Raw genomic sequence first — 14,417 nt, 5'->3', positions numbered from 1 at the left:
ATCTTCTCTTGTTTTAATATCTCTTACCCAATCCTTTAATTTTATTTTATTTTTCTCTTTTAATATTTTACATAATCTACCCTTTAGATCCTCTGGGAAATTCTTTAACATTATTATCGGTGCTAAGGGAGAGTTGCTCGGAAGCAGCTTCCCTTTAAATTTGCTCCAAATTTCCCATTGAGTCCTCAGGAGTGGATTATCTATACTTCCAACCCATTTTCTTCCTCCATCTTTAAAAAAAACATTCTCCAAATTCATCTCTACCTTACTTATGATTTTTTCTTCCATCCAATATAAATCTCCTACTCCCATAATTGCTTCTACAACATGTCTTAATCTATTTGCTACGTAGTATAATTTTATGTTTGGGAGACCCATTCCCCCCTTTTTTTGGCTTAGGTACCAATTATTTTTATTCACTCTTGCTCTCTTTTCTCCATTACAATATTTATTAATAATATTTTGCCAACTTTTTATCTCGGTTTCTGATATTTTTATAGGTAGCATCCTAAATACAAAATTAATTTTAGCTAATATCTTCATTTTTATCAAAGCTATTCTCCCAAACCAAGATAAATTTAATCTTTTATATTTCTCCAATTTCTCTAGTACCTCCTTCTTTAACCTCGTTAAATTTTCCCTTTCTAAATTCTCTAGATTTTTTGTAATTTTAATTCCCAAATATTTAATCTCATTCTTAACTTTCAATTCCATTCCCTTAAATTCCCAATCCTTTTCTTCCTTCTTAGTATAGTTAAACAACATCATCTCTGATTTAGACCAATTTATTTTTAACCCTGTAATTTCCTCAAATTCCCTCAACTGATATTTAATTCTTTCTAATTTTCTTAATGGATTCTTAATGGTCAATAAAGTATCATCCGCAAACATGTTTAGCTTTATCTCCCTTTCCTCTCCAATTCCTTCTAATTCTTTATCCTCCCTTAGTGCCTTCGCCAAAACTTCCATAACCATTACAAAAAGGACCGGCGAGAGCGGACATCCTTGTCTTGTTCCTCTGGCTAGTCGTATCTTTTCAGTAAGTCCGTCATTTACCACCACTACCGCCGTATTTTGGGAATATAGCTGTTCTATTACATTTTTAAATTTATTTCCAAATCCCAATTTATCTATAATACTCTTTAGTGCCTGCCAGCTCACACAATCAAAAGCTTTAAAAATATCTAATGCCATAATACCTGCCTTAATATTTGCTTTTTTTATTACATTTATTACATTTAAAACTCTACCCACTAAATTATGCATATGTCTTCCTACCACAAACCCACATTGATCTGCCCCTATATATTCTGCCAAAAATTTATTTAATCGTTTGGCCATAATAGATGTAAAAATTTTAGCATCCTGATTTATTAAAGAAATAGGTCTATAAGAATCAGGATTAGTCAAATCTTTATCTGGTTTTGGGATCAGAATTATCACTGAATGTTCCCATGATTCAGGTATCTTCCCTCCTGATAATATCCTATTATAAAGTTCCATTAATTTTGGAACTAAACAATCTTTGAAGACCTTATAATATTCTGGACCCAAACCATCTGCTCCTGGTGATTTACCCACTTTTAACTTATCAATAACTTCTTCAACTTCTCTTTGAGTTATTACTGACTCCATTAACTCCTTATATTCTGATTTTATTTCCTTCTTTATAAACCTTCCAATATACTCCTCCACCTTTTCTTGTTGAATTTCTTTACCCTTGTACAATTCCTGATAAAATTCCTGAAAAATTTTTATTTTAGCTTTCATTGCATGACAATAATTCCCTCGGCTATCTTTCAACGTTTCTATCCCATTCCTCCCTTTTTCTTTTTGTGTGAGCTTGGCAAGCAACCTCGAGTTCTTATCACTGTTTTCAAAATATTCCCTTTTCATATACATTAAGTTCTTTTGAATCTCTTCTATATTTAAGTTTTCTAATTGTTTCTTCTTAGCTTGTATTTCCACTAATTTATATTTATCTTTACTTCGCCAATATCTTTCCTCCAAATTTTTAATTTCTATCTCTAACTTTTCCTGTTCTGCACGTTGTTGTCTTTTTAAACTACATGTTTCTCTAATACAGATTCCTCTTGCTACAGCCTTCATGGTGTCCCAAATGACTGACCCAGCTGTTCCTCCTCTTTCATTAATTTCCCATGACTCCGACAGTTCCTTCCGAATTTTATCTACTATTTTATTGTATTTCAATATCTTTGTGTTCAACTTCCATCTATATGCCTCTTTATAATCTTTCTTAACTGTAAATTCTAAACTTAACAAGGCATGATCGGTTACTTTTATTACCCCCATTTCCATTTTACAAATCCTCGTTGCAAAGTCTTTTGAAACAAATATATAATCTATCCTGGAGTATGTATGATGAACTGGGGAAAAATATGAAAATCCAGGCCTATTCCCGTTAAGTAAGCGCCACGAATCTAAATAATCATTTTCTTTTACTAATTTATTCAATATAGTCATATTGTTCCTCTTTTCAGCATTAGTGGGATTTGACCTGTCCCTTTTATTATCCATAACCATATTAAAATCCCCAGCTAATATAGCATACCCCTCCTTAAATTCTTCTATTTCTTTAAACAACTTTATAAAAAACTCTCTATGCCTCTCATTTGGGGCATAAACATTAATCAAAGTATAAACCTTTCCCTCAATTTTACCTTTTAACATAAGATATCTACCCTTATCATCCTTTTTTACCTCTTCTAATATAAACCCACTTTTTTTTGAAATCAAAGTGGCCACTCCATTTTTTTTTGATGTCCCTAATGACTTTTCATAATAGGCTAACCACTTTAATTTTATCATATTCGAATTCTCGGAGCCTTGGTGTGTCTCTTGGATCATTATAATATCTGATCCCTCTTTATTTAGCATTTGTTCTATTCTCTTCCTTTTCACGACTGCCCCTAAACCTTTAACATTGAGTGTTGATACCTTTATCTTTTTATCCATAATCACCCTTTTGAAATCTCTTCCGATCCCTTGTGCTCAGCAATTCAAACTTGCTTACATAAAAACACAAACTCCATACATAAAACCCCCACCCTCCTACCCCGATCCCTCCTCCCCTACCTTCCCCCCCTCCCCACCCCCCCACTCTAATCCCCCCCCCCATATCCCTGTGAGTCTAGTACTCCAGCCATCTACTTTAAAGGGGGAGGGGGGAGGCAGTGCTGTGCCTGGCCGGCAGGTTTCTATATTAGCATTTTTTTATTTGCAATTATCTCCAAACATAATTAACAATTCTCTTACTCTCCAGATGTCCCAGCCTCATTCCCTCCCCCACCCACTCCAGCCCCATCTGCTTCCCCATCCAGACCCAGCCTCTTCAGCAAATCTTTACCTTGATCCAATGAGGTTACAGATGATTATACTGAATGCATCTGATGAAGGGGGATCTGATCTGCGGAAGCTTGTGTCATAATAAATCTGTTACGGAGCAATCCCATGCCCCCTAGATTAGGGTGACGCTATGAAAAGGAGGAAAGGGCTCCTGTATCTTTAACAGTTGCATAGAAAAGGGAATTTCAGCAGGTGTCGTTTGTATGCATGTCGCACCTGGTGAAATTTCCTCTTCATCACAAAAGTTAAAGGTGCAGGAGCTATACCACAGCTATACTGTGACCAGATTTAAAAGAGGGCAGGGCTCCTGCAGCTTTAACTCTTGTGATGAAGAGGGAATCTCACCAGGTGTTGCATGCCCACAAATGACACCTGCTGAAATTCCCTTTTCAATACAACGGTTATTTATTTATTTATTACATTTCTATACCGCCCAATAGCCGAAGCTCTCGGGGCGGTTCACGAAAGTTAAAACCATAATAAAACAACCAACATGTTAAAAGCACAATTTCAAAATACAGTATAAGAAGCACAACCAGGATAAAACCACGCAACAAAATTGATATAAGATTAAAATACAGAGTTAGAACAGTAAAATTTAAATTTAAGTTAAAATTAAGTGTTAAAATACTGAGAGAATAAAAAGGTCTTCAGCTGGCGATGAAAAGAGTACAGTGTAGGCACCAGGCGGACTTCTCTGGGGAGCTCATTCCACAACTGGGGTGCCACAGCAGAGAAAGCCCTCCTTCTAGTAGCCACCTGCCTCACTGTTAAAGATACAGGAGCCCTGTCCTCCTTTTCATATGGTCACCCTACCCTAGATAAGAGTCTGGGGGTGGGGTTTGGGGTTAGGATATTTCAGATTCCTGGATCCGAAGCTGGAGATAGTGCTCCAATCTTGGACCCAGGAGTCCGAGCTCCCCCAAAGAACTGTTCCGGTTGCTTCTCCGAACTCACAAACATGAGCTCGGAGAGGAGGGAAAAGGGGAGATTCTGTAGGTGGGGAGGGGAGGATACGGGGGGGGGGCAGCTTACAAAGAATACTACGGCCTTTGCAGCCTCCTTCCCTTCCTTTCCGCTGAGCCCCAGCTAGACAGGCAAAATCGTCGTTTTGTGAAAACGGCCGGCAGGAGGATCCCGGAGGAGATGGTCGCCTCCACGCTGCTCCCACTCTGCACAGGATTCTTGTCAGCGTCCGAGTTCAGAAATTCCCTTTCTCTTGAGCGACTTCAGTATCTAGATCAGCCTTCCTCAACCTGGGGCGTTCCAGATGTGTTGGACTACAACTCCCAGAATGCCCCAGCCTGGGGCATTCTGGGAGATGCAGTCCAACACATCTGGAGCGCCCCAGGTTGAGGAAGGCTGATCTAGATGCTATTCCTTTGCTAGCACACATAACCCTGAGTACGTCGCCCTGATAATTCTATGATCCATCACCGCAAATACTTAGTGTCTTCTTTAGAAGCATATTTATATACACCTACCTTGATTCCTGAGTTTTTGCAAATCACTCTCTTTTTCCTAAAAAGAAAGAAGAAATTCAAAACAAACACAACCAGAATCACTAAATCCCAAATCTTCACGGAGCAACTGATATCCAGAGGAAGACATCAGAGGCCTGGGCAACAATATGCAATCAAACCGAAGTAGCCAGAAGAAAAGTAGTTGGGAGCCACTGCAGGAGCCCAAGGCCATCAAGATAAAAGACACCCCCCAGAAGCAGAAAGCCCACCCCACCCTGGGTTCAGTCCCTGGAACAGTCAGTGGGCACATTTGGAATTCTGACAGAGTGTGGTGGGCGCTCTCACAAAATGGCTGTCGTGGGGGCAGGGCCCATGGATAAAGTGGCTAAGTCCGAGGCAGTGGTGGGAGTAACTTGAAGGAGTGTGCATTCAGCTGGCAATGATAGCGCTATTTTGAATACCAGGCGCAGAGAGAGAGAGAGAGAGAGAGAGAGAATCTAGCACTTCCTTTCCCAACCCGGTGATCTCCAGATCCCCAACCTGTGAACCCCACCTTCTGGATGGGGGATGCTGTGAACTGTAGTCTGGCACCCCCAGAAGGCACCAGGATGGGGAAGGCTTTCCCAGGTTTCGGCGGTGGCCCGGAGTGCATTTGCACAGTTAAAGCTAGTGCGCCAGCTGCGCCCGTTCCCAGAGATGTCGGACCTGGCCACGGTGACACATGCCTTAGTTACATCCCGATTGGATTACTGTAACGCGCTCTACGTGGGGCTGCCTTTGAAGAGTGTTCGGAAACTCCAGCTGGTTCAAAGAGCTGCAGCCAGATTGTTGACCAGGGCTCGTTACAGGGAGCACACAACTCCCCTGTTAAAACAGCTCCACTGGCTTCCAGTCTGTTTCCGGGCACAATTCAAAGTGCTGGTTATGACCTATAAAGCCTTATATGACTCGGGTCCCGGTTATTTGAAAGACCGTATTCTCCCTTATGAGCCTGCCCGTGCTTTGAGATCTTCTGGAGAAGCCCTTCTTTCAGTCCCACCATCTTCACAGGCGCGCTTGGTGGGAACATGGGAGAGGGCCTTCTCGGTGGCTGCTCCGGGGCTCTGGAACTCTCTTCCCGGGGAAGCTAGACTGGCTCCCTCCTGGATGGGCTTTCGGAAGCAGGCGAAAACTTTTTTGTTCCAGCAGGCCTTTGGAGAATAATCTGGCCCTCCATCTATGTTAAGGTCTTGTAAAATTGTTGTGTGCTTTAAACATTTAATGTTTTAATATTGGGGGTGGGTTTGTTAGGTTGTTTTGTACATTTCTTTTCCTAGGTTTTAAAATGTATATTTTAAATTTTGTAAGGCCGCCTTGAGGCCCAGTATTGGGCAAAAGGCGGGATACTACTACTACTACTAATGATGATGATGATGATGATGGGCTGGTGGCTGTCACTCTGTCCATCTGTTGCCCGTGAGAACAAAGCCGGCAAAGAGCACCCAACGCCCCAGGGCCAGTCTATGATACCTTTGCTGCCTGAGCCTCCGTTTGCATCTCCTTCAGAGCGGCCAGCTGACCTTGCAAGGCTTTGATTTCATCTTTCTTTTGTTTTTCGGCTTCTTCGGTAGCCATCTTTTTCTGGGCCTGTTAAAACACAACATGAACACACAGCTGAAGGTCCCCGGTTCCTGGGCCAGAGTCCCAAACAGGGCTGATGGGCTCCTTTTCTGAAAATCCCAGTGTCTGGAATATTGCCACTTGTCATAGATGGATGGCAGCTCGCATGAGGACCAACGTGCAGGCTGAGTAAGCACGGGCCAAACGGCTGAACACGTCTGACTTGTAACCTGCATAATTTAGGGGTTCTGGCTAATTCATGGCGGGTCAGAGTCTGTTCAGCCATGACAGAACATCCATGAACAGAGGCGGCATACCTCTTACTTCCTGGTGTTAGGGACAAACAGCAGGAGAAGACCTGCTGCCTTCATGCTTCGCTTGTGAGTTTCCTGGAGGCATCTGGTCGGCTGTCAGAGCAGAGGCAGCAAAGAGTGCAAGGCGATTCCGTCGCCTCTGCTGAGACACCAGCTGCCTTTGGCTCTCCCCACTAGCAGACGCCATTCCACCAGGCAACCCAAACTGTTCCCATCCCCGCTGGTTGTTACAAGAACGGTAACTCTAAGAACTAGTGCCTGGACGTACTTTTCTCCTCCCTCCCTCTCTTCTTTTCCTTGTCTGTCATCTCATGTGGGTCTGACGGCGGGGACCGTCTTACTACTGACCTCCGTAAGCCGCTTGGAGAAAAGCAAGGTTAAAAAATCACCACCCTTTAAATAAATAAATATTACGGGAAACAGCATGCTAGACTAGATAGAAGTTTGATGTTATTCAGCTAAACTCTTTTGAAGTTCGACACGCATCGGGCTGCATACACGCAGGACCCTCACTGCACAGGTGGTCCGGCACATGGGAGACGACGTGATTCCAAAGAGCTGCCCATGCACAGCCTCCAACATCTGCACAAAGCTTATATTTTCTCTGCTCCCAAGCTGATCGAATGAGCTTTTTTAAGGGCTTCCCTGCCGTGTTCAACGTGGGCCCTGATAGAACCCACAGGACACCATTGCCGGGACGCTCCGTACTGACCCTGGTTTCCGCCTCGGTGAGTCTGCCGTCGATTTTAGCGAACCCGTCAAAGAGCGTCTTGTACAGCACGTTCTTGCGTGTGTTGGCGTCGTCCGGCGGAAGGTAATCCAAGATGACGGCTCGGTGCTGCCGGTACATGTCCAAGATGATCCGGAGGGCCGTTTCCCGGACCTCGTAGACTCTGTGCTCCAGAGCTCCTGTTGCAAACTAAGGAGGGAAAAAGATGCAATTTTTTTTTTTTTAAGTGTAGCCTGGGAGTGCATTCACTGTCCTGTAGATTTAGGCTGAGAGAAAACGGCTGGCCCGGGTTCAACGGATAAGCTTTGTAACTGAACTCCGGTCTCAGTGGTCAAAGTCCAACGTGGCAAGACAGTGGTTCCCTATCACTGCTTAAGGCAGACGTATCCAACCTGGCGCCCTCCAGATGTGTTGGACTACAACTCCCATAATCCCCAGCTCACAGAGTTGTGAGAGTTGTGGTCCAGGACATCTGGAAGGCACGCGGTTGGAGAAGGCTCGCTGAAGGTCTGGGCCTGTTTCGACGGCCGTTCTTTCTCAGCAGGCTTTTGACCTCCACGCATGGTGGAGTTCTCTTGGGTCCCAAACGTCTGGAGAGCTGCCTTTCGCCCGCCCCTGCCCTAGACAATAGCCAGAGGCAGAACACTCCTCGGAAGCGGCCGAAGAACCTTTGCATCAGGCCAACGTGAAGGGCAGGAGTCATTTTGCACCTTTCGGGGGAGACGTCCTGCCGCCTGGCGGACAACTTCGGACAAAAGATCGCCACAAACAAAGACACGGCAGCAACTCCGCTCCTTTACCCGCATGATGTTGTCGACCGTGAAGCCGGTACCGTCCGTTCCGAGGTCTTTCAGCAAGCGCTCCACCAGCTCCACCTGGCTCATCGCGAGGTGCGTGGGCGCGTTTGGCTTGAGGGGCTGCACCAGGTGAGCGGGTATAATCTGGAGGGGCTTCACTTCGTTACAGAGGGCCATTTCCTGGAGGGAGACAGAGACGCACGCAGGTTCGGGGTTCACAGTGTGCGGCTGGCAAAGGCACGGCCAAGAAACACCCTCCCAGATTCAGCACCCGTTAAAAGCTTTCCTTTTGGACGGGCGTCCTAAAGAGGAGCACTTTGCAGCCATGTGGAAATTGACGCTCCACAGCTGAGGTCTTCTAAAGGGGAGACGGCACCCACCCCAGCCTCCGGCTTTGCTACCACCACGTTCACCAACCTCTCTACATAGGGGGAAGCCGCCTGTCGCACCCTGGGGCCATTCCCCTCGGCCTGCATGGTGGTGGCAGCGGCCTCAGCTATACTTATGGCACAATCCCTGTATGGAATCCTTGGAGCCCAGAGAGGAGGGAAGAGCAGGGATAAAAAAAGATGACGAGACATCTTCTCGCCTAGGAACATGCTCCCTTGTATCTCCCGTTCATATTCATCGCAAGTCATACTCGTTCACACCCACGAGACTTGTACACACCAGTCACAAAGTGTTCACCCTCAATATTCAGGCTCATGGCCAATGGAAGGGCCGTTTCTGTTTTCTTTTCCTGAATCAACTGTCCCACAATATCTCTCTGGAGGAGGAAAAGCCCACTAGCCCTGATGGCTATGTGCTACCTCCAGTATCGGAGACCGTAGGCCTATGTCCGCCAGTGGCTGCACTCATGTCCTCCTTGTGGGTTCCCCAAAGGCAGATGTTGGGCCACCGCGTGGAAAGACGGCTGGAGTAGTCCAGGCTTCCCCAACCTGGTTGCACTACAACTCCCACAATCTCACCTGCCCAAGGGTCTCTACTTCCCTTGCTCGGCTTCGTCCATTGTCTTCTGCTGCCCCTTACGCCTGGAACGCTCTTCCAGAACATCTGAGATCCACAAGTTCAATCGCAGCTTTTAAAGCTCAGCTAAAAACTTTTCTTTTTCCTAAAGCTTTTAAAACCTGATGTCGTTTGGACTCTATACTGTTAGTTTTACCCTACCCTGTGCCTGTTTACCCTACCCAGTGCCTGTTTGCATTCTCTTCCCCTCCTTATTGCTTTACTATGATTTTATTAGAATGTAAGCCTATGCGGCAGGGTCTTGCTATTTACTGTTTCACTCTGTACAGCACAATGTACATTGATGGTGCTATATAAATAAATACATAAATAATAACAATAATAATAATAATAATCCCTAGCCAGCAAAAGCCATGCTGGCTGAGGATTGTGGTAACTGCAGTCCAACACTTCTTTGAGGGCCCCAGGTTGGTCAAGGCTGGTCTACATGGACCTTGGTCTGATCCAGCCATGGCTTTACTCAAGTTCTAAACAGATCTTTGAGGGAACCCATGGCTTTCATCCCCACATGACCTCCCCGATCTCGTCTATAAGCATAAGAAGATAAGAACATAAGATAAGAACAATGAAACCCATGACGTAGGGAGATTGTGGGCTCTCCCACACTAGAGGCCTTCAAGAGGCAGCTGGACAGCTACCTTTCAGGGATGCTTTGGGGTGGATTCCTGCATTGAGCAGGGGGTTGGACTCGATGGCCTTACAGGCCCCTTCCAGCTCTACTATTCTAGGATTCTCTGAAGGAGACAGGAGAGGACCCCACTGTAAATATCAGGACAGGTGGTTGGACTCGATGGCCTTGTAGGCCCCTTCCAACTCTGCTATTCTATGATTCTATGACTACTACAACTCTCATCTTTCATGCTCAGTGGCCACGGTGGCTGTTGGTCGTGGGACTTGAAGATTGAGGGGAGACATGAGAGCACTCTTCAAATACTTGAAAGGTTGTCACACAGAGGAGGGCCAGGATCTCTTCTCGATCCTCCCAGAGTGCAGGACACGGAATAACGGGCTCAAGTTAAAGGAAGCCAGATTCCAGCTGGACATCAGGAAAAACTTCCTGACTGTTAGAGCAGTACAACAATGGAATCAGTTACCTAGGGAGGTTGTGGCCTCTCCCTCACTAGAGGCCTTCAAGAGGCAGCTGGTCAAGCATCTGTCAGGGATGCTTTCGGGTGGATTCCTGCATTGAGCAGGGGGTTGGACTCCATGGCCTTGTAGGCCCCTTCCAACTCTACTATTCTATGATTCTAAGAGCTCTGCTGGATCAGACCAAAGGTTCATCTAATCCAGCACTCTGTTCACCAGGAAACCAGAAAGCAGGACATGGTGCAGCAGCACCCTCCTACCCATGTTCCCCAGCAACTGGGGCACATAGGCTTACTGCCTCTAATACTGGAGGTAGCCCATAGCCATCAGGACTAGCAGCCATGGATAGCCTTCTCCTCCAGGAATTCATCCAACCCCCTTTTAAAGCCATCCAAATGGGAGCCCATCGCTACATCTTGTGGTAGCAAAGTCCGTAGTTTTTAACTCTGCTCTGTGTGAAGAAGCCCTTCCTTTGATCTGTCCTGAATCTCCCACCAATCCGCTTCATGGGGTGACCCCGTTGGTTTCTAGTATTTTGGGAGAGGGAGAAAAATGCCTCCCTCTCAACTTTCTCTACACCATGCATGATTTTGCTCACCTCTATCAGGTCCCCAAGTACTTTGAGCTCCTCGGAGATTTGACTTAATGGATTTCTTGAGGCACACTAGAGCCATTCTCTCCTTCGGGGCTGTGGGCCTCTCAGCGCGGGCTGCCAGTCCGAATCCCGCAAAGGGTTCTTGCACACGGCCTTCTTACCTGGATGAAGTTGGCGGCTGCAACACGAAGGCGGGCGGAGGAATCTCCCGTCCTGGAGAGCAGGTTGGGGAGGGTCCTTTCCACGCAGTGCGCCGTCTCCTGCTTCCCAAGCTTATGCTTGGGGATGTACTGCGTGACGATCATTTTCAGGAGCTTTAAGGAAGCTTGGAAAACCTACCAGAAAACACACACGCAGAGAACAGGATGTGTTAAATAAATTTGCCAGGATCCCAACCTAACCGGTTTGCTTTCTGGAATCAACAGAAAGAAATCAGGATTGCCAAGAAGCCAAGGGAAGGACCAGAGCTTATGGTACAGCACATGTGTGGCATGCAGAAGGTTGCAGGGGAAATCTTTTAAGGCGCAATCCTATGCGTGTTTAGGCAGGAAAAAGGCCTACAGTGCTGGGAGTTGTAGGCTTTTCCCCTCTCTAAATATGCACAGGATTGTGTCCTTAAATCCGATAGCAGCAAGGGCCTCCCTTTGCATCGGTGTATTCATCGCCTGCCTCTTTCATGGCATCATAACTTCACGGGGAGATTTTGCCCGAGGCAGGGAATGAAAAGGCAGCGACGTTTGGATTCCCGTAAATCGGTTCACGTTCAGAAGGTACAACCTGAAGAGCTGTCGGGAAAACGGTCCTGAACTGCCAGAGGCAGAAGAGCTGTAGAAGACGGTTAAGAACATAAGAAGAGCCCTGATGCTGGATCAGACCAAGGGTCCATCTCGTCCAGCACTCTGTTCACACAGGGGCCAACCAGCCATCGGCCAGGGATGAACAAGCAGGACACGGTGCAACAGCACCCTCCGACCCATGTTCCCCAGCAACTGGTGCACACAGGCTTATTGCTTTTCCTTCTTGGGTAGATTAAGAAGGTTGTTTCCTGTGACAGCAGGAACATGAACATGCCGGCCTGCCTTGACTAATCCACGAAGGTACCTTTGAATTGGCCAATCAAAAACCCTGGCAGGAAACATGGCCCAATCCTGAAGTGTCTCCACCCACAGCCAGGTCAAGCACCATCAGAGTATTCACAATGGCACCTTTTGGTTTGACTGTTAGGCCGTGCTACGCTGAATAATCCACCAGACGTAAATTAATCAAGAGACAAGGACCCTCCCCGATTCCTCTCTGTTCAGCTGCCATCTGGGCTCGATACATGCAGGGGTGCAGTTTGATGTGGGGGATCACACAGGCAACCCGCAAACTCCGCGAGAGTTGGCATCTTTTGAGTCCGAGGGTGGAGGAGGGAGCCTTAGGTCTCGCTCTTCCTGGCAGTGCCCAAGCTGGGGTCCCTCCCCAGATGCTTTCTCCCTGCTGGGACAAGCCCTTCTCTGCTCACTCGCAGGCAGAGGAGGCCCCAGCCCTGCTCAGCTGCTGGCTTGTTTCAAGAAACCAGGGTTTAAAACAGCCTGCTCTGATGCAACGTCTTCCTGGCAAGCACGGCACCGGAAAAGAAACTCACCCTGTCGGTCGTATTTCCCCTTTCCTGCTGTGTAAAGGTCACTTTCAGCTGGGATGGGGCAGGGGTGCCACTGGCTGCTGTGACTGGGCTCCTCTCACCGTTGTGGGCTGCAGAGGCCTATGTCCAGCCACCGGCCAGGGATTGGCACCACAGAGGTGGCCGCTCCCTGGCATAAAACTCACCCCTTCCCCTCCTCCCATAGGTATCTGCACAGACCTTAAGATCATCTACAGGGGCCTTTCTCCATGAGCCCCTGCCAAAGGAAGTGAGGCAAGTGGCTACTAGGAGGAGGGCTTTCTCCACTGTGGCACCCCGGCTGTGGAATGAGCTCCCCAGAGAGGTCTGCCTGGCGCCTACACTGTACTGCTTTCGTCGCCAGCTGAAAACCTTTTTATTCCCTCAGTATTTTAACACTTAATTTTAACTTAAATTTAAATTTTACTGTTCTAACTCTGTATTTTAATCTTATATTAATTTTGCTGCGTGGTTTTTATCCTGGTTGTGCTTTTTATACTGTATTTTGTAACTGTGCTTTTAACATGTTGGTTGTTTTATTATGGTTTTAATTTTTGTGAACCGCCCAGAGAGCTTCAGCTATTGGGCGGTATAGAAATGTAATAAATAAATAAATAAATAAGACGTGCCTGGGGTGTTGCTGAACAGCCCTTCCCCGCCTGTTTCCATCTGGGGGTGTCGGGACTACAACTCCTATCAGCCCCAGCCAGCACGCTGGTTGGGGTGTGCTGGGAGTTGCCGTCCAACAGCCCTGGAAAGCGCCAGGTTGAGGATGGCAGGTTTACACTCACCACAGAGAGTTTGTACTTTGCGGACACCACGCTAAGCGCGACTGGTTAAAAGCAGGACGTGGTGGCCGTTGGAGGAGGAAAGGGGTGTGTATGTGTGTGTGTGCGTGAAATGCCTTTACAGGCCACTAAAATTGAGGGCTTCTGGCTGCCACTGATTAAATACCTGCTGATTCTCAATTTCAAATATGGGATTATAAAAGGGAGGGTTTGCATTCATGGGAGTTGCAAAAAGAAAAGAAAAGAACAAGGACAAGAATTTAGGGTCGTTTCCTCTCCCCCCCCCCCAATATTACTCACTGAGGAGACAATGTCTTTTATGGCTCTGATGACAAGAAAGATGGCACCCCGGAGCAGGTTCTTCAGGTCCTCCTTCGGCGTATTCGCGGAAATCTCCATCATCTTCTTATAGATCGCGAGCAACGAGTCTTCGCGGTAGGACCACGTTTTGGAATAGGCTCCGGCGACCTGACCACAAAACAGAAAAAAGTTAAGGAGCTGGAGTGCGACCAGGAGGCAAAACGCAGGGCGAGGGGACGTGGGACGGAGCAGGCTCAGCAGCCAAGGGCGCCCCGGAGACACAGCGGCGGCAGCGAATGGGTTCAGCCGCCAGGCAGAGCGGGCACCCTTGACGTGCACCCCTAAAGCCCTCTTGTCACTCTGGCCAGGTGAGGCCCCTGCTTAAACCTCTGCACCCGGACCCTGCACACAGTCTTTCCACCCTTTTGCCTTCCAAACCCTCCCTGGCCTTTCTCTTTCCCCATCTCTCTGCACTTATATTCCTCCTCCCTCCCAATCCCCTTTCCTTTTGTGTCATGTCTTTTAGATTGTACGCCTGTGGGCAGGGACTGTCTTAAGAAATACTTTTGTAAGCCGCCGTGAGAGCCTTTTTTGGCTGAAGAGCGGGATAAAACTGCTTAAATAAATATCGCGAGGGGGTGGAGCCAAAGGGAAAATGTGGCGGGGCCGAAACGGCCGCCTAGTTTAGCTCCAAACTCTTTCTGCCCAGCT

The 14,417-nt window shown here is 47.0% G+C and overlaps 1 protein-coding gene across 4 annotated transcripts in view; it reads right to left on the bottom strand.

Annotated features, from left to right (window-relative positions):
* CEP104 (centrosomal protein 104) overlaps positions 1 to 14,417 on the bottom strand; it is a 55,197-nt gene that overhangs the window by 20,807 nt on the left and 19,973 nt on the right. For all 4 annotated transcript variants that reach the window (XM_063145081.1, XM_063145083.1, XM_063145082.1 and 1 more), the window contains exons 11-16: positions 13,707 to 13,874; positions 11,138 to 11,311; positions 8,273 to 8,449; positions 7,455 to 7,661; positions 6,339 to 6,455; positions 4,851 to 4,887 (exon numbers count right to left, since the gene is read on the bottom strand). In XM_063145081.1, the coding sequence (XP_063001151.1) occupies positions 4,851 to 4,887; positions 6,339 to 6,455; positions 7,455 to 7,661; positions 8,273 to 8,449; positions 11,138 to 11,311; positions 13,707 to 13,874 (880 nt within the window). The remainder of the gene's footprint in view (positions 1 to 4,850; positions 4,888 to 6,338; positions 6,456 to 7,454; positions 7,662 to 8,272; positions 8,450 to 11,137; positions 11,312 to 13,706; positions 13,875 to 14,417) is intronic.

This window comes from Elgaria multicarinata, chromosome 20 (assembly GCF_023053635.1).
Source record: "Elgaria multicarinata webbii isolate HBS135686 ecotype San Diego chromosome 20, rElgMul1.1.pri, whole genome shotgun sequence".
Lineage (NCBI taxonomy): Eukaryota > Metazoa > Chordata > Lepidosauria > Squamata > Anguidae > Elgaria > Elgaria multicarinata.
This window is presented reverse-complemented; position numbering and strand designations above follow the sequence as displayed.